At 45.4% G+C, this 20,822-nt stretch overlaps 1 protein-coding gene across 2 annotated transcripts in view; it reads left to right on the forward strand.

Annotated features, from left to right (window-relative positions):
- The window catches only part of PHGDH (phosphoglycerate dehydrogenase), a 97,630-nt gene that overhangs the window by 57,667 nt on the left and 19,141 nt on the right, over positions 1 to 20,822 (forward strand). For both annotated transcript variants that reach the window (XM_029606746.1, XM_029606747.1), the window contains exons 7-9: positions 4,541 to 4,689; positions 7,126 to 7,278; positions 12,353 to 12,485. In XM_029606746.1, the coding sequence (XP_029462606.1) occupies positions 4,541 to 4,689; positions 7,126 to 7,278; positions 12,353 to 12,485 (435 nt within the window). The remainder of the gene's footprint in view (positions 1 to 4,540; positions 4,690 to 7,125; positions 7,279 to 12,352; positions 12,486 to 20,822) is intronic.

Raw genomic sequence — 20,822 nt, forward strand, 5'->3', positions numbered from 1 at the left:
GTGTAGAGGCCCTTTGGGCCTCCACTAGATGGCCCTGGCTCCCAGCTCATGATTAGTCATCTAGAGGGACACCATTCCAAATAGCACCTTCCCAAGAGGCTTGCTAGAATGGGTAGCCCCTAGTCCATGAGAGGGTGAGTTTTGAGTTAGGAGTGTATAGCAGTGTAGATTTGATTTTGGAGGGGATATGTGTGTTTTGGTATGCTCTCCAAGTTTAGGCCCCCTGCCAAGATAAGGAAAGGAGAGGCACTGCCCTGCGAGGTCTTTGTGATAAAGTCTGAAGGAAAGAGGGAGAGAGTGAGATTTTTGACCTTTTGTTAATTTTTTTGAAAGTTGTATTTTGGAGACCTGTTCTTTCTGGGAGGCAGAAATCTCTTCTTCAGAATTACAGGAGAGATCTGTAATCCACTCGGCTGTACACTCTGTGAAGGATAACCAAGTTCCCAGTCTCGGCCCTGAAGGAAACATCGGTAGTGCTAGAGACATTAAAAATCTGTACTCTTGTATGGATAAGAAACCTGGATGTATTTGGCCACTTTATTATTTACTCCTATTAGTTGGCTTACAATCAATCACAGTAAACTAATTTGAGCACCCATCCAGTGAGTCCAGCCTGTTTTGTAAGTTTTCCGGTCCCAAAGAGCTCTGCTATCCTACACACAAGGGTGTTCATTCCAATTCTGGGTCTAGAAGGTTATCCTTCCCCCTCCAAAGGAAAGGAACCACCCCTTGGGACAAGATGGGGAAAGAGACCGTGGAGCTAGCCCCGTTTAAAAAGTGTTTTTTATGTCACTTTGGGATGCAGCCTATCCCCAGAAAAAGTGTTACACTTGCAAGCTAATTAACGCATGTTAAAAGAACTATTAGTGTGCTTAAAATAGATTGTGTACATTATTGCTTGCAAAATTGTTAGTGCACTTTAATACATTGGCCTCTTAGGTGTTATAGATTGCAAAAGAGGTAGAGAAAAGCAGAGAACAGTTGGGGTGATGATATTAAAAAAAAAAAAAAAGTCAAATATGGGTAAAGTAAAGAGAAAAGCTGAGCATAGACAGAAGTGGCAGACCATAGTGGCCAGCCATCCCATTGATGCTGCTTTCTAATTTGTGCTCATAAAACCGAAATGCTCATTGTCTCCCAGGATCCACGCACAATCTCTTCCAGCCTTTCTCTACCTAACACAAACAACTCGTTCTCATCTGACGTCAGAGACCTTGGAGCATGGCTAGATAATCATCTAAACCTAAAAAAGTTCGTAAACAATACTACAAAGGACTGCTTTTACAAACTGCAAGTCCTTAAAAAACTTAAACCCCTCCTTCACTTCTCCGACTTCAGGCTAGTACTGCAATCCATCATTCTTTCCAAGCTCGACTACTGCAACTCCCTGCTACTAGGTATTCCCGCCAACACTATCAAGCCATTACAGATGGTTCAGAATTCAGCGGCTAGAATTCTAACTAGCACTAACAAAAAAGACCATATCACCCCAATCCTTCGGAGCTTACATTGGCTCCCCATTAAACAAAGGATACTCTATAAGGTACTCACTATCATCCACAAAGCGACAAACAATCTAGCCCCCATCACATTAAGCTCTCAACTCCAACCGCACACTTCCTCCAGACCAATCAGAAGCGCATACAGAGGAACACTGCATGCTCCGCAAATAAAATCATCATTGAGCAAACGTGCGCTATCTTCAGCAGGCCCACACCAGTGGAACACGCTTCCCCCAGATCTTAGACTAGAACCCAGTTATCAAGAATTCAAAAAAAGACTGAAAACTTTTCTCTTCCAACAAGCTTTCCCAGACGCTTAATCTTACTATGACTGACAGACTTCCATCCCTTAACTATGGACACTGTATAAAGTACTACTTTTAAGAATCTGCAACTGGACAATTATCTGTGAGCTCAAAAATTCACTTTATTTCATATATATATTAGGCATTGCTTATATTTATATTTATTGCTACGTTAAATAGTTATACTTCTTATATAAAATATTATATTTCTTTATTTATTACCAGTTAAAATATTATCACTTTATTTAGCACTATGTTAAATTGTCAACCAGTTATACTGTTCCATATGTTATACGGTTCCATGTAAAGCTCCGCTATCTGTTGAGCAGTTCTTCGTTTTATGTAAACCGGAGTGATTTGTAGTCCCTACTAGAACTTCGGTATATAAAAATTAAAAATAAATAAATAAATAAATAAATTTTTCTGTCTTTGGTGAGAACTAACCTGTGTTTCTCTTGTGTAGCAAGGGTGAGGTTCTCTGTTAGACTGCAGAGTGCTGTAGCTCTGCTCTGCACCCATTCTTGAGGAAGTGTCTGTGAATGTGTAATGTTTGATTACAGAACTGGAGGTCCAGAATTTCTAAGAGTTCTGCCCCATTCATGTAACATTTTGGGTTAATATTGGACCTCAGACTTCACTCTCATATAGGAGAATGGGTAAATGATTCTATCAGATAGCTCTTACAGTTATGGCATCTCCATAAATCTGGAGCACAGCACAACCTGATCTCATGGAGGTTATTTTGTCTTACAGAATGAGGTCAGATTGTCACAAACTCTAGAAAACAAAATTGTCTACTTTTACATCAAAAATATTGGTAAGACAGCCATGTCAGCAAATGGCATATCCACAGGTAGACTGCATGATGCTTTGTACTGTTAGACCTAAAAAGGATCAATATTCAGTAAACCGGCCAGCGGCAAAGTTATCCAGATAAGGTTGCCTGAATTTACTTGGCTAACGTCAGCCACATAAAGTTATCTGGATAACTTTGCCACTGGCCGGTTTACTGAAAGTAGTTTTCAAATCCTGAAAAAACACAAAGCTGCCAAGGCATCCCCTCCATCCCCGAGCCTTAGAAATAATTTCTGGTAACGGGTGAGATGCCCCAGTCCCAAAAATGAAACCCATGTTGCCAGCAGGAGAGGTTTTTTTTTCCTTCTGCTGGCTTGAATAGCAAATGCCAGTACAGCACAGAACTGAATCAGCCTTTAATATTCCTTTATTCACTTCACTGGCCCCCTGATTGGTCCTTACACTGACAGCTGTCTGTGAAAGGACCAATCATTTAATATTCCTTTATTCACTTCACTGGCCCCCTGATTGGTCCTCCTTACACCGACAGCTGTCTGTGAAAGGACCAATCATTTAATATTCCTTTATTCACTTCACTGGCCCCTGATTGGTCCTCCTTACACTGACAGCTGTCTGTGAAAGGACCAATCATTTAATATTCCTTTATTCACTTCACTGGCCCCCTGATTGGTCCTCCTTACACCGACAGCTGTCTGTGAAAGGACCAATCATTTAATATTCCTTTATTCACTTCACTGGCCCCTGATTGGTCCTCCTTACACTGACAGCTGTCTGTGAAAGGACCAATCATTTAATATTCCTTTATTCACTTCACTGGCTCCCTGATTGGTCCTCCTTACACCGACAGCTGTCTGTGAAAGGACCAATCATTTAATATTCCTTTATTCACTTCACTGGCCCCTGATTGGTCCTCTTCACACTGACAGCTGTCTGTGAAAGGACCAATCATTTAATATTCCTTTATTCACTTCACTGGCCCCCTGATTGGTCCTCTTCACACTGACAGCTGTCTGTGAAAGGACCAATCATTTAATATTCCTTTATTCACTTCACTGGCCCCCTGATTGGTCCTCCTTACACTGACAGCTGACTGTGAAAGGACCAATCTCCATTGACAATTTCTTCTCTCACTGGCTTACACTGGCACTTTTGGGGGTTAGAGTTTGAGGGGAGATTCAGGGGTGAAGAGTAGATTTTGGGGACGGGAGGGGGCTGGCTCGACCCACTACATTGATTTAATTTTTGGGAGGGGGCTGGCTCGGCCCGTTACATTAAATCATTTTTGTGATCTGGGGGAGGGGGGGGGGCACTTCAGGTACTCCATTGATTTATTTTTAGGGTATGGGGGAGGGAGGGTGCATCGCCTGCTACAGTATATGATTTCTGTGGATCAGGGGAAAGGAGGGTGCCTTGGTGGTTGCTCAGCCACTTCTATTGTTTATGTGTGTGGAGGGGGGTGGGAGGAGGATTTAGTAGTTATCTGGTTAACTTTAGGACTGATTTCTTTCCTGTCCAGAGGTAGCTGGGTAACTTTACCTAGCTAAGGCTGATATTCAGTGCAGGCTGGGTAAATTTAAGCCATGCCCCCAGCCTACCCCTTTTTTTTTTGTCCAGCTAACTTTTAGCCGTGCAATGACTTGTGCTACTAAAACATAGCTGTTCAGCGGGGAGGGAAATTTAAAACACAGGGTTTGACTGGGTCAACCCCTTTGAGCATTGCCTTTAAAGTTTCTCTCTCTCTCTCTCTCTCTCTCTCTCTCTCTCTCTCTCTCTCTCTCTCTCTCTCTCTCTCTCTCTCTCTCTCTCTCTATATATATATATATATATATATATATATATGAGTATATTTTTTTCTGTCCGTCTCTCTGGATCTCTGACCCGCATTATTGCAAATGCTTTCATTTTTCATTCCCACAGGGTTGCTGAGTGATGTGACCTTCGCAAAGTGTAAGAAGGGGGTGCAGGTTGTGAATTGCGCCCGGGGAGGCATCGTGGATGAGGGGGCCTTGCTGCGGGCCCTGCAGTCTGGGCAGTGCGGGGGGGCTGCTCTGGATGTTTTCACAGAGGTGAGAGAGGAGAGGTACCTGCCAGTGCCATTCACTACTAAATTATTTGTGTGAACGCTGTTCTTAAATAAATCTGTACTATCATTTATATCCCTGATTTTCCATAGTGGCCTCCCTCAGTCTCATGTCAGAATACACGTTTCCCTGTGAACTTTAGTAAAAAATAAACAATTTTCAGACACTTGGGAGTTCTGCAGCAACCTGCTTCCACACAGCATCAAAATATCAAAGCGGTTCAAACCGAATGGAAGCCAGACTCCCTTGGTCAATATTGTCCAGCTGGGCTACACGGTATATTCAGTGGCACGGCCATTTCACTGAATACATGCGTATGTATTTGCGCTTAGCTGTATGGCAGGTCTAACTTAGGGACCGATTCACTAAGGGGTAGATTTTCAAATAGCGCGAATTGGCCTACTTTTGCTGGCGCATCAGGCGCAAGCAAAAGTACGCTGGATTTTAGTAGATACGCGCGGAGCCGCGCGTATCTGCTAAAAACCTGGATCGGCACGCGCAAGGCTATTGATTTTGTATAGCCGGCGCGCGCCGAGCCGCGCAGCCTACCCCCGTTCCCTCCGAGGCCGCTCCGAAATCGGAGCGGCCTCGGAGGGAACTTCCTTTTGCCCTCCCCTCACCTTCCCCTCCCTTCCCCTACCTAACCCACCCACCCGGCCCTGTCTAAGCCCCCCCCTTACCTTTGTTGGGGGATTTACGCCTCCCTCCGGGAGGCGTAAATCCCCGCGCGCCAGCGGGCCTCCTGCGTGCCGGGACGCAACCTGGGGGCGGGTACGGAGGGTGCGGCCACGCCCCCAGACTGCAGCCACGCCCCCGTACCCGCCCCCAAAACGCTGCCGACACGCCCCCGACACGCCCCCCTCGGAGAACCCCGGGACTTACGTGAGTCCCGGGGCTCTGCGCACGCCGGTAGGCCTATGTAAAATAGGCTCACTGGCGAGCAGGGCTCTGAAAATCCGCCCCTAAGGCTTTTCTCCCCTTCTGTGTCTATGGGAAAAATGCTTAGTGAATCAGGCCCTTAAGCTGGTTAACATATGCGGCTAAGACTGAATATCACTATTTAGCTGCTTAAGTTATGTGGCTAGGTTGCTCTACCCTGTTCTGCCCACAACTTATGCAGTTAAAACGTTAGCCGCCTAAATGACTTATGTGGCTAAGTGGCACTGCTGAATGTAGGTGCATATTCACTGGCCCTGTATTTATGCGGCTAAGTGGCACTGAATGCGCTTTGAATATTGACCGCCTTGTGTTTAGCCTTATCCAGCTGCCTTTCCAGTGGCTTGCTTATAAAAACAGGTAACAGCCAATAGTTGACACTGCAGATTTTGTCTCCACTGAAACAATTAAGTTCCGAGACCCCCTGCAAGAGTGGCTTGTCTCCAGACTTTGCTTCTTGTGGCGTGTTTTTCTCTTTTTGACTGCTTGTGTATTTGTAACGTAACATAGTAAATGATGGCAGATATAGACCCAAATGGTCCATCCACTCTGCCCAGTGCCCAGCAAGTTATTTATGGTAGTAACTGCCTCTCTATGCAGTTTACCCCCATTCCCTCTATTAAGGGGAGTAACAGCCACTCCATGCAGTTTACCCCTCTGCAGAAATGTCACGCCTAAATTTAATGACTGAAGCCTCTGTTCTGATGTATGTGTCTGCTAAGCTGTTAACCTTCACAGTAATGATTTAAAACCGCTGAGTTTTGATTTGACAAGACGATTGAATTTCGGATGTTAGGTCCCTCCCAATGCAGTTTCTAGGAAACATGGTCCGTGTCGGGAACTGTTGATTTGTATTAAAGATTTTGGCTGTTCTGCTGACACAACAAGAATTTCTTAATAAAAGATCAATAGACTCCTAAAACTGTGGTGGACATTTGAAACTGTTTAACCCTTCCTGTACTGAAAGTTGACACCTAAATTTAACACAGATTACCCCGTTTCTTCATTTCCATCCTATAGCCACTAGTACAGATCTTCTGTGTTTATCCCATGCCTTTTGAATTCCATCACTGTTTTTGTCTTCACCACCTCTTCCTGGAGGACATTCCATGCATGTGCAAGTGTCTTTCTGGACTGTGATATCTCTAAAAGGACCAACAAAAGACATTGTAGTACATGAGTTTTTTGAGACTACTCAGGCCTGAAAAAGGGGCCTGTGTGGTCTTGAAAACCTACATATTACAATTCTTACTTTGGTTTCTTGAATATATATATTATAGCCCACAAAGGCTCTAGTTGTCTCCAGGACTTCTAGAACTCTACACTTCTGTGCCTGAATAATGTGTATGTCTTTGTCCCTTCGTTCCTTCGTTAACCCTTTATCCTTGTGAGAGTCCTTGGGGGGAGGGGGGAGGGAGTCTGTCGTTTTCCCTCTCCACCCGTCCATGTCTCTTGTTATAACCAGACCTTTCCACCCCTCTCAAGGAACCTGTTGTGGATCGGGCCCTTGTGGACCACCCACATGTGATCTGCTGCCCACACCTGGGTGCCAGCACACACGAGGCACAGCGGCGTTGTGGAGAGGAGATTGCACTGCAGATTGTGGAGCTGGCGAAAAAGAAAGCATTGGTGGGAGCAGTGAGTATCTTGCTAGAAATGGTGGCAGCATCCAGTGCCTCTGAAGGGAATTGACCTGCTAGAAGAGACAGGCTTGGGGCATCCAAACACTGATATTTTCATGTAGTGGTGATGATGATGATTTATTTCATATGGACTTTAGGTCATTATGTTAGGATTATATGCCTACTTGGGGCATAGATCTTACTTTACTGACAGTAGTAAAAGATGTTTATACAGTGCCATCAGTGTGCACAGGGAGGCTCAAATTCAATGCTATTTGTCTGGCTAAGTTTAGGCTTAGTTGGACGAAGGGCACCATTTCAGTTCCTGGCTATGCTCATCACCCAAGGCTTAACTGGTTAACTTTTTATCCAGCTAAAAAGTTAGCCAGATAAATTGGGGGTGCGGACGTTTTGGGGCAGAGTCAGCTATCCAGTTAACTTAGCAACATAAACGCTGATATTCAGCGTTACATAATTATCCAGCTAATTTAGAAAAAGCTGAAGTGTGTGGCCATGCCACTGAATATCTGAGCAACGTTAACTGGATACGTTTATGTGGTTAACTTTACAATCCAGCACTAACTGAATATGGATCTCAGGGGAGATGTTACAAAGAATAAATGAGACATACAAAAAATCCCACACAGTTATCTTTTTCTATTTCTTGTACTTTTGTATTTTTGTTTTTTGTTTGTAATCATTTATATTGGTTTTTTATAGAAACATATATATATATTGGTTTTTTACAGAAACAAATATATAATTAACAGCGGAGCAATAGGCAAGTGACATAAAACAGCTCTGTTTGTATTTTAAATGATGTACATCACTTAGGGAGATTTTATCAATGAAGCGATTAATACATACATTTTAAATAAAATAAATAAACAAACTACGATTCTGGGACTCTGCTCTAAAAGTATAAAGAATGTTACTGTGGCACAACAGCACCATCTTGTTTCCACTTTGTAATCTGAAGTTTGGTGTCCTCTGAAAAGGGCTGATTTTCTAAGCTTTTCTGAGGATGAGCAAAATGGCAGTCCCCGCATGTGGGTGACATCAGATGGAACCTGGTACAGAAATTTGACTTCAAAGCTTCTAGACGCTTTAAGTATGCCAATTGGCATGTACAACCCTGAGCACACTCCTACATCCCATGTGGGGCCCCTCAGTCTCATGTTTTCCATGGAGCCTGTGGATTATGGATCATCTCGCTCTTTCTTTTTCTTTCTCAGCTACTGTGGTGAATTTCTTTGTTTAGACGCCACAGGAGCTGTCTGTGGGGGATGCCACAGTGATTTTTTTCGACTGGTTCTAAGTTTCCTTTATTTTTTTCATCAGCTGTATGGTGCAGCAGTTTGGATGCTCCAGAGTGGCATTGATTGGGTTTTTGTCCAGTCATTGAGTAATTTCATTTCATCTAATTTTTTATTAGTTGCCACAAAAAGAGAAGGCCAGTTGCCTCGATATGATGTGTCCACATTGGGATCATGTGTTTCTCATGGATCCCCATGAAAGATGTATGTTTTGCCTGTGGGACAACTGTGATGTCTCAAGCCTGTATGAGACAGTGACCCCAGAGGACTTTTATGGTGGCTGGAAGAAGCTTTTTAGGATACTGATGCCCAGCTAATCATCACTGGATGGCCGGCACCATCTTAAAAAATGGTGCGGGCCATCCATTGCTCCTACCATGTGATAGGGGCCGGCCAATGGCACCGATAGCCCTTGTCACATGGTAAGGGCAAAGGGCCATTGGCACCATTTTGATTACTGGCAGCCAATGGCCCGAGAGCTGAAGATTGCTCCCGGGACCCCCACTGGACCACCAAGTACTTTAGGAAAGTTTTTAGGGGGTCGGGAGGGTGGGGGATTCTAAATAATTAGATTTAAAGGGTCGGGGTGGGTTTGGGGTTTTTTTTCTGTGTGCCCTTTCTTCCCCCCCAAAAAAACGATAAGAAAACCACACGAAAATTCCGTGGGGTTTTCTTATCGCTTTCGGGGACCCCCTGATACTTGACGGATTAGAAAATATCGTACGATATTTTCATCCGTCAGAAAAACGATGCACATCCCTACACCAGACCATCTATTCAGCCAGGCAGTTTGCAAGTGGAGCACAGAGGCAGCATTTGAATCCTCCGTGAGATACTTTCTGCTGCCTCTTCATCCCTGCCAGCAACAGGGACCTCACAGCAGAGGGCTGAAAAGTTGCAGCCTGCATCACAGCCAAAACTTGGATTGGTGTTTTGACTGGCTCAGAGAGAGCATAGACGAAACCCTAGAAATTGTTCCAGAGAGCCTTCCTGTTGGGAGAAGACTGAGGTTTTACCTAGAATAATCTGACACTTGAGTTCTCAGCTTAATAAAAAGAGGATCAGATTATGCCTATTGGATACACCTCCAAATTGCCCACACTTACATATGATCCCAAACCACATCAAAAATCCCTCCATGAGCTTACCCCTACAACTCCAACCCCCATCCCCCCACTTATCCCCAAAGAAACCTGAGTCCCTGTGAAGAAAGCAGCCACACAATCTTCCAGCTCCAAGTGGTTCCTTCTCTCTGTGCTGAACCCATAGCACCTTTCCCACAAGTCTCCCGGGATTTTGAAATAAGATTTTGAAATAAGCAGCTGTGGTTAAGTCAGCTAACCCCATAATCATTTGTCTGAAGCAGCCCATAGCTGCAATGTCTTCCAGAACAAGATATTATGGGCCGGATTTTAAAAGCCTTACGCACGCGGGGGGGGGGGGGGGGTGTTACGCGTGCCGGACCTATTTTAAAATGGCCCGGCAACGAGCGTAAAAGCCCCCGGGACACGTGTAGGTCCCGGGGCTTTACTAAAGGGGTGGCCCGGGGATGGGGCGGGGGCGGGGTGGGGTGGTCCGGGGGCGGGGCCAGAGGCCTCTGACACAGCGGCCATTGCAGCTGAGTCGGAGAATCGCGTGCCGGCAGGCTGCTGATGTGCGAAATGCAAGAAATAGCAGCAGTTTAGCGTTGCCATACTTAAGCTCCAGAGTTTTTCTGTAGGCCGTCAAGATCTTTTTTAATGATAACCTGACTTGGCCTGTTGCCATCCGGCCCTCCCGCTCCAAGCCTATGCGCTTGCTCAGCAGTGATTTTTCTGTCCGAAGTCGAGAGGTGAAGTGCCTCTGGTAGCCATTGTTCGATAATGTAAGAAGCTCCTCTCCTTTAATTTTTTCCGGTACCCCCATGAAACAAATGTTATGACGATTTCAGTTTTCCAAGTCATCAAGCTTGTCTTCAAGCTGTTTGTTTTTCCCTTTAAGTTCCACAATGCAGTAGCGAGAGACTTGATACAGTTATCATGTTTGCTCACTCTATTGCTAATCCCAATCAGCGACACGCTGTAATTGTCGACTTTGTCCCGTAGCTCTTCAACGGAGGCTTGCAAGTTCTGGAGCTGATCCGTTATTGCTGCCAACACAGCACAAGTAAGATCTTTTAGCACAGCCTTGGAGAGGCCCTCCATGGAAGTCTCAGCATCAGATGCCATTTTGTCTTCAAGGCCTGCCAAGTGATCAGGACCCAATCTCCTCGATCCATTGACCATTCCGCTCTGTTTTGTTTCAATTATGACCAACATGTAATATGTCCAAAAGATTCCCCACTGAGAAGTGCACGAAGTCGGTGAAGAAAGCTGCAATTAATATGGCAAGAACAGAAAATTCTGGCAATCTCAAGGGAGCAGGGTTTAGGAGTATCTGCTTGGCTTGACATCACTGCCACACCCCCTTCCCCCCACCTAGTTAAATATTTTTTGTGTTTGGATGCTTCCTTAGATTTACTTTTTTTTTCTCCTTTTTCTTCTTTCTTTCATTTTCCTTTCATTTTTTTCTCTCTTTATATCCCACTCTTACTTTTGCCTGTCTCTTATGTGTCTTTACCACAGCCAAAAGAGCCTCCTCTGCTTATCATCCTCTAGTATCATTTTCACTCTCAACCAGTCTCTTCTTTGAGTCTCTGCTCCATTCTACCTCAGTCTCTCCTCTTCTCTCCAAATTATCTTTCTTCTTATGCCTCTTCATCCTATTGTCTCCTCTTCTTACTACTATGTCCCTTGATATCTCCTCTCCAATCTCTTCTTTCTTTCTTCCTTCCATCATATTTCCTCTCCCCCACTGTGCCTTTCTCTCCCCCAACAGTGCTTCATTTCCTATTCCTCTGGCTCTCTACACCCACCATCATATCTCCACTCCTCCCTCTATCTTGAAATTGTGTGGCTCTCTTTAAAAAATCAAAGCATGCAGCTCTAACTTGAAAAAAACCCAAACAAACCCAAAGCTATGTGGTCAAATTGCAATATATATTATGTGAGACTGGGAGAGAGTAAGCATGGGTTAGGCCTAGCCAATGAAATGGGCTGGGTGGGACCAGGAGAAACAGCAGTATGGCAGGTGGGAGAAGGAATTGGGGAAGAGAGAGCTTCAGTGGATAGGAATGGACTGGATGGAGGGAGAGAGAGATGGAGGAGGTGTTGAAGGAGGGAGCTTTGATGGCACTATGTGAAGGGATTGGTGGGGAGAGATCATAGGCACTCTGTTGGGAGTACCAGGAAATATAGTGGAGACTGCATGGATAGCAGGGATAAGAGAAGCACAGTGACTGAGGGACAAGAGCAAGCAGCCCGTGAGTTTCGGCAGCTGGGTTGCACAATTCTACAGCTGAAAGTATATTCTGCAACCAGAGTACTGTATTTACATTATGTGCGCTGTGTAGAAAGATAGAAAGGAAAGGAACACAACCTGGGAGATTTGCAAAGGCTACAATAAAAAGGGACAAAAGGAGCCTTGGTCTGTGGAGAGCTAGCAGAATGCATTTGAAAAAATAGTGAATTTTCAGGTGGGATGTGGAAGGGTAAAAAGTTCCTAAAAGGAGGTGAGTGGGGGATCGTTTATGAGATGTTTCAGTGGTAATACTTAGCTCAATTTTTCTTTTAAGGTAAGAGGAAAATTTGGGATATCTGTGATAAACCATTCACTATATAGAAAGACAACTGGACATGTCAGTCACAGCCAGTGAGATGAAAATGACCCTCCCCCCATTTGTGTCCTTTCTTATAGGTGAATGCCCATGCTCTGGTGAGTGCCTTTGCTCCTGAGATAAAACCCTGGATTAAACTAGGGAAGGCTATAGGGACCCTGATGAGAGCCTGCACACCTGAGGTAAACAGAGGAATTCATATAACAACTCTAGGTGAGCCCCTGCCTGCACAAGAACTGTGACATCATCATCTTATAAGGGGAATGTTCTTATGATGGAAATTGATTCTATGGGAGGTTGTAGTGAAATATTCACCTTAAAAAGGATCAGACATTGGGGGAATTATTTTTCGGCATCTGTAAAAGTATCTCTTGGAAACATTTTGCCACAACTAAATAAAACACCCATAAGATCCTTTTTTCATTAATAAGGGATGATTTTACTTGAATTTCACAATATTAATTTATTAAAGATCATATTGATATTTTTCATTATAATTTTGTAAGACAAGTATTTACAAATATATTTAGGGGGTCAGTTTATAATAGCATACCTAAGGGGGGTCATTTACTAAACAACTTTCCCATACACACAGAATGGGAGAAAACCTTTAGTAAATGGCACCTTAAATTAGGTGGGAAATATGCACCTAAGTAAACTGTTTTTCAAACTGAACACATACACATGTCTGTTTCAAATGTGATCCCACCAAGTTTATCCGCACATGATTGCATCTGCCATTTGCATGGAAAGTTTTCAGGAAAACTTACACACATACTTTTGAAAATGTATGTTTACTCACATATTGGGCAGACACATTTGTGAAAGGCCATTTCTGTGGTTAAAATACTGTTTTAATGGTAGAAATGCCTTTCATAATTGCCATTTTAATGCAAGCAGGTGAAGGCCCCTTGCAGCTGGTAATATCCCTTTCCGCTGAACTTTACACACCAATATCTGATAGTCCACTGTCAGGAAAATAGGTTGCGCAGGATACAGTCCAAATGTAGTGCTGTTCATCATGCAGAATACTGAGAATACAGGTATCACAGCCATTAAAGGTGGTCCCCAAATTGCTCATCCAGAACCAGTTTATGGCTTTGTTTTTCAATTAAATGTTCTTATGAAGCAGTGCGTATCAATGAAACTTAAGCTTTCATTTGATATGAATTTCAAAATAATAAGATTGCTTGTAGTTCTCACTTAGGCCTAGATTTTCTAAAATTGCACGCCTTCCTGAATCGTGCAGTAACGGGGGGCGAAGCGGGGGGCGGGCCTGCGAAAGCCGACAGAGATTGCACCACCGCGGTGTTATCGCTGCCAGCTTTCGTACCCAATAGTGCCACCGTGAAAGGTGGTGCTATTGGGTGTGCTGCTGGCGGCGATAAGTGGTCGTACCTTTTCGCTGCCAGCGAAGTTTCCGCGGCGTCTGCCCCAACTCCTCCTCTTCCAGTGCCGATGCCGCCCCGACTCCGCCCCTATCTAGCTATCGCACGCGAAAAGTCCCTTTTCGCGTGCGATAGGGATAGAAAATGATCCCCTTAGGGTGCTTGGTACAAAAGATAAATATCATTCAGCATTCTTTTGCAGCTGTAATATGGAAGAATCTTTCATAGATCCTAACTTTCAGACTTATATGTGCGAAGATTAATGCTAGTATTTTAGAAACTGTGTGACCAGAGCTGCAAATTTCTAAAATACCATGTAGTTCTTCTACAAAAGTATGCACAAATATTTCCAATGCAAGAAAATGTATACTTTTATTTGATAAACATGCATCTGGATATTTTAGGTGAATAAAAAAAATATAACATGTACGTGTAAAACCCCAATTTATACACAGAGGCAGGTATTTGGCAACAGCGATCATAATGTAATAAAATTTGACATAATCACTGGAAGGCAACGAAAACTACTGCAGTAGCATTTAACTATAAAAAACAAGACTTTGAGGAAATTTGTTAGAAAAAAAAAAAGATATATCCACAAGATTAAAAACAGGCAGGAGGCATGAACTTGATTTAAAATTACCATCCTTGAGGCCCAGACAAAATATATTCCATGCATTTAAAAAAGTAGAAGGAAAACCTGACTGGCATGGTTTAATAGTGAGGTGAAAAAGGCAATAAAAGCCAAAAGGGTGTCATCCAAAAAATGGAAAGTGAACCCAAATGAGAAAAACGGAGACAAGCGTAAGCACTGGTAAGTTAGATGCAAAAAAGTAATTAAGCAGGCTAAGAGAGAATTTGAAAAGACGCTTGCCATAGAGGTAAAAACAAGTAAGAGGTTTTTTCAAGACCATCTGAAGCAAAAAGATTGAGGGAGTCAGTTGGTCTGCTAGATGACCAAAGAGGTAAAAGGAGTGAAGACAAAGAGATAGCAGAAAAATTAAATTAATTCTTTGCCTCTGTCTTTATTAAAGAGGATGTTGGAATCTCGCCCACACCAGAAACCTTTTTGAAGGCGATGACTCTGAGTCGTTAGATGGAATCACTGTGAAACTGGAGGATGTAACAACTCAGGTTGACAGACTAAAGAAAACAAGTCACAGGGCGGGATGGTATTCACCCCGAGCTCTGAAGGAACTAAAAAAAATGAAATTGAAGACTTGTTTCTGGTGATTTGCAACCTAGCATTTAAAACAGCCATGGTACCAGAAGACTGGAGGGTGGCCACTGTGACACCAGTTTTTATAAAGGACTTCAGAGGCAATTGGGAAACCATAGACCGATGAGTCTGATGTCAGGCAAAATGATTGATGCTATTCTGAAAAACAAAATTACTGACCACATAAATAGCATGGTTTAATGAGGAAAAGTCAACATGGTTTTTGCAAAGGGAACTCTTGCCTTACCAATTTTCTAGATTTTTTTGTGTACGTAAATAAATGTGGATAAGGGTGAGCTAATTGGTATAGTATATTTGGATTTTCAGAAGGCATATGACAGTCACTCAGGAAATTGGGAGGTCATGGGATTGGGGGCAGTGTCCTATTGTGGCTTGGAAAGTGGATGAAAGACAGGAAACAGAGGGTAAGACTAAATGAAAGCTTTCCAAATGAAGAAAGGTCACCAGTGAAGTCCCGCAGAGGTCTGAACTGGGACCTGTGCTATTTAGCATATTCATAAATGATCTGGAGAAAAGAACGATGAATGAGTGACTAAATTTGCAGATGACACAAAATTGTTTTGTGTCATTAAAACAGCAGTGGATTTTGAAAAACTGCAGCAGGGCCTTGTGAGACTAGGAGATTGGGTTTCTAAATGGCAGATGCAATGTAATGTAGACAAGTGCAAAGTAATGCAAGCAGGGAAAAATAATCCTAAATACAAGTACACAGTGCTGGGTTCCGTATGAGGAGACACCACCCAGGAAAAGGAACTCTGCGTCCTTGTGGACAATATCTTGAAATCTTCTGCTCAGTGTGTGGCGGCAGTCAAAAAGGCAAATAGAAGGTTAGAAATTATTTGAAATGCAATAGAGAACAAAACTGAGAATATCATAATGCCTTTGTATAGATCCACTGTGTTTGTGAATTTCTGGTTGCCCCATTTCAAAAGGCATAGAAGACATATGAAAGGTACAAAGAAAGGCAACAAAAATGATAAACGGGATGGAAAAGCTCCCTTGTGGAGAAAGGATAAACAGATTAGGGTTCTTTAGCTTGGAAAAGAGACAACTGATAGAGGATATGATTGAAATTTATATAATCATGAGTGAGGTGGAACGGATAAATAGGGAATTTTTTTTACCTTTTCAAACGGATGGGGCACTCCATGAAACTAGCAACTGGCAGATTTAAAACAAATCATAGGAAGTATATTTTCACTCAGCACAAAATCAAGCTATGGAATCTGTTGCCAAAGGACATGATCAAGGCAGCTAAAATAGTGGGGTTCAAAACAGGATTGCACAAGTCCCTGAAGGAAAAGTCTATAAACAGTTATTTCCTAGCGTGTAGCAGATGGACTCAGGACCAATGGGTATAGTGTGCTCCTGATAGCAGTTGAAGACAGTCAGAGTTCAGTCTGACATCAGCATTACATATACCCGTGCAGGAAGCTCTGCTCTTCTGCATTTCTCCGTCTCCTTAGCAGTTTGGGACTATACACACGCTTGCACAGAAAATCCAAACCAAAATTCCAAAAACGAAGAAGAAATAATCTTACCTCTAGAGACGAGCCACGCTTTCCTGCGGTGAAATCTAAGGGTCCCTCCCCCAGTCGAGAATTCCTGAGGTGATTTCCGAGATCCCTCAGAGGTAAGCCTCGGTCCGGTAGCCAGTTCCCAGCATGGACTTAGCCCTCAGGAACGGGAGTGGTTGAGAGGCAGCGGGAGCAAGACCGAGTGCGGCGGTGAAGGTAATTTCCCTCTCCCCCCGCAGCCGGAGACTGCCCGGCACCAGACCAGGAAACACCGAGACAAGATAAGGTAGAAAACTTTCTTAAGTCTCTGGTCTCCGAGGCTCAGATAACTGTACAATCGCCAGCTGGCGTCTGTCCCATCGGGTTGATCAGCCCAGTCCAGGCTAGACCCCCGATCTGGCTCGAGGGTCCTCCCACATGGAGACCCTCTTGGGGGGGTCACCGGCGCCATTTCCCCCCCTTGATCACCGTGCTGTCTGCCTAACTGAGCCATGCGCACAGCGGCGAACTGGGTGCGAAACATACTTGTGCGCACAGCGGTGCACACATAGGTGCCGTGCGCACAGCGGCGCGCGCATAGGTGCTGTCACACAGCGAGGTGCACGAGGGTGCCGGGTGCATAGTGACACGCTCAAAGCGCCGGGTGCACAAGTTCAGCTGCACACACAGCAGTGCGCGCATCTCCGTAAGTGCACATACCGGCCTGCACTCATATCTTCGCAGCTTGCACGCACACCCTCGGTGCACCCAGAGCGCATATCTAAGCCTCCTGGGTTTGAATGCCCCTACGCGCACAAACCATGGCACCACTAGCCAAGAAAGCCAAAGCACAAGCCATCTGCCCAGTCTGCCACATAAGAGCGGCGCAGCATAAAGAGGCTACTGTCCTGTGCCTACAGTGCAAGACGGCTCTGGGAGAACCAGGGCAAGGTCCTCCCCAGCCACTACAGGAATCTGGCTCCACTGATAGTACCCCAGACCTCTCTATCTCCAGTTTGGCCCTCCCTCAGATGGGGCCCTCGGGGAACTCCGCTGGGTTCAATATGGACCCAGGAACCTTTTCCTGGGTGGAATTCTTTAAAGATCTGCAAACCTTCGTCCAGCCACAGCCTCCACCAGAGGACCGAAACCTACCAGGCCCCTCTTGGCTTCCCAGAGATGTGCCCCTCCCCCCAGACAAAAGCCTAACCTTAGGTGACACGGACACCTCAGAGGAAGATCAAGAGTCCCTGGAGGAGGGGGAAATCCCTCCAGGAACAGAACCATGCCGAACCATGATGCTTTTCTTCTCCAAAGAGCTACCAGACCTCGTGTCTCTGAGCCTGAAGGAGCTGGCCATCCCAGGCACAAGCGCCACAGCAGAACCAAAGATGAACCCTCTTCTGGTCGGGCTCCGTCAGGCTTCACGCCATTTCCCATTGCTACAAACCGTACAACAACTGATCGACCTGGAATGGAATGCTCTGGAGGCCAGTTTCAAAGGAGGACGGGCCCTAGAAGCCCTATATCCACTGAATCCCTCAGCCAAAGAACTCCTGGTGTTTCCCAAAGTGGACGCCCTGGTCTGTGCTGTCACAAAGCGCACCACCATTCCAGTCAAAGGAGGAGTGGCACTCAAGGATGCCCAGGACAGACATCAGGAATCCATCCTTAAACAATCATTTGATGCAGCAGCTATGTCATTGCAGATTGCTGCCTGCTGTGCCGTGGTGACACGTGCATGCTTGTCACTGGCCAGGAACACCACGACGCCCATCGAAACATTAGAACCAGCAATATCCTTCCTCACGGATGCGACCTCCGACCTGGTGTGCACCTCAGCCAGGGGCGTCTCATCCATTGTGGCAGCCAGAAGGCAACTCTGGCTCCGAAGCTGGTCAGCCGACACGACTTATAAGACGAAGCTCACGAGAATGCCCTTTAAATGAGCCCGCCTGTTCGGAAGCGAACTGGAGAAGTTAGCCGACAAATAGGGTGAATCCCCAGCACCTCGGCTACCGGAGGATAAGAACAAGAGAAGCGAACGCCCCTCTCCCCGAACATCCAGGGGCAGAGGATCACAACGTTTTAGACCGTACAAGAATACATACCAAGCACCTCGCCCCGCAGGCAGGGGCCAGTCCTTTCGGAACAAACACAACAAGAGGGGAGCCGGCGCAGGCCCAGGCCCCAGCCGCACCCCACAATGTGAATCAACAGACCCATCCACAGGAAGAAGCCATAGGGGGCAGGCTTGCCCTATTCTACCAAAGATGGGTCAAGGTAACGTTGGACAAGTGGGTCCTAACCATCATTCGGGAGGGATACTATCTGGACTTCCACAGCATTCCCCCAGACAAATTTGTGAAATCTCCTTGCCACTCCTCCTCCAAGAGGACAGCAGGAGAAACCACACTGACCAAATTGCTCCCCCTAAAGGCTATAACACCGGTGCCCACGCACCAACAAAATACTGGGCACTATTCCATCTATTTTATCGTCCCCAAGAAAGAGGGAACATATCTGCCCATCCTGGACCTCAAGTCTGTCAACCGCTACCTGAGGGTACCACACTTCCGCATGGAAACCCTATGCTTGGTCATAAGGGCGGTACAGCAGGGAGAATTTCTGACCTCCCTGGATCTGTCAGAAGCCTATCTGCACATCCCAGTTCATTACGACCTCCAGCGCTTTCTACGCTTCGTGATCATGGACCAATGCTATCAGTTCTGAGTGCTAGCCTTCGGACTAGCCACTGCCCCTCGGAGGAAAGAAGGAATCCTCGTACACCCATATCTGGATGATTGGCTGATCAGAGCAAAATCTCCAGAAGAAAGTCATCAGGCGACCTCCAGAGTCAAGAACCTACTGCAAAACCCTGGGTGGGTCGTCAACACAACCAAGAGCTGTCTTTAACTTATATAGGAATATGGGGAATATTCGAAGTCTGGTGTCAAGACCGTGACATCCTGTCGCGGACAGTCAAAATTCCCATGATACTTGAATTCCTGCAGGACGGCCTGAAGAAGGGGTTGTTTCTCAACTCCATCAAGGTTCAACTGGCTGCGTTGGCCTGCTTCAAAACCAAAGTGGACGGTATCAGTCTATCTTCCTATCCAGACATCTTCCGCTTCCTGAGAGGGGTCAAGCAAATCCGACCACCACTAAAGTGGCCGGTACCCCTATGGAATCTCAATCTAGTACTCGACTTCTTAGCGGAAGCTTCCTTCACGCCTACACGTGGTCTGTCCCTATGGCTCCTGACCTTGAAGACTGCATTCCTAGTGGCAATATGCTCAGTCCATCGCATCTTCCTGTCGGGAACCGTTCCTCAGATTCACACCGGGATCCATACAGCTATGCACTGTCCCCTCCTCACTTCCATCTAAACCAAACCATCTCACTGCCATCTCCAGATGAGCATAAGGACTTGGAAGACTCACGCCACCTACATCATCTTAACGTCGGCAGACTCCTAGTTCGCTACCTGGAAAGATCGGAATCTGTATGAAAGACGGACCACCTATTCGTCCTTCACAGTGGGAAGAAACAAGGGGAAGCAGCCTCGCGGGCAACCATAGCCCGCTGGATCAAAGAAGTAATCAAGGTGGCCTACGTAGAGGCAGGTAAGCCTCCACCTCTACAAGTCAAGGCCCAATCCACAAGGGCCCAGGCAGTGTCCTGTGCAGAAACCAAGATGCTGTCACCCGCTGAGATCTGTCGGGCGGCAACGTGGTCCTCCATTCACACCTTCTCAAGGTTCTACCGCCTGGATGTTCAGGCCAGGGAGGACATAGCAATTGCAAGGGCAGTACTAAGTGGGCCACAGGCAGTGTCCCACCCAGTTCGGAAGTAGCTTTTGTGCATCCCATTGGTCCTGAGTCCATCTGCTATATTCTAGGAAATGGAGAAATTACTTACCTGATAATTTCATTTTCCTTAGTGTAGACAGACGGACTCAGTAACCCGCCCACGGCTGCCTCAAAATACGGAAACCTCGGGTAACAATCCCTGAGAGCAAGACAAACATGGATAAGCCAGACCTACCCCTAGTTAAGACACCCATAGCTACCAGGTGTCGGTGTTTCTCGGTTGACAACACTGGCGGTCTCCAGCTACAATTCACATCAACTAGTTCAAGTTAATCAAGTTATCCAAACACACATATATCCACTCTTGCTTTTCAAGGAGAATACTGAAGAGCAGAGCTGTCGTCAGATTGAAATCTGACTCCGTCTCCAACTGCTATCAGGAGCACACTATACCCATTGGTCCTCAGTCAATCTGTTTACACTAAGGAAAATGAAATTATCAGGTAAGTAATTTTTCCATTAGACATGTAGACTTGAGAAAGACAGTGCTTATCCCTGGGAGTGTAATACAAGAAATAGATCAACTCTTGGGTATCTTATGGCTATATGTGAAC

The sequence above is a fragment of the Rhinatrema bivittatum genome, chromosome 6, assembly GCF_901001135.1.
Source record: "Rhinatrema bivittatum chromosome 6, aRhiBiv1.1, whole genome shotgun sequence".
Classification (NCBI taxonomy): domain Eukaryota; kingdom Metazoa; phylum Chordata; class Amphibia; order Gymnophiona; family Rhinatrematidae; genus Rhinatrema; species Rhinatrema bivittatum.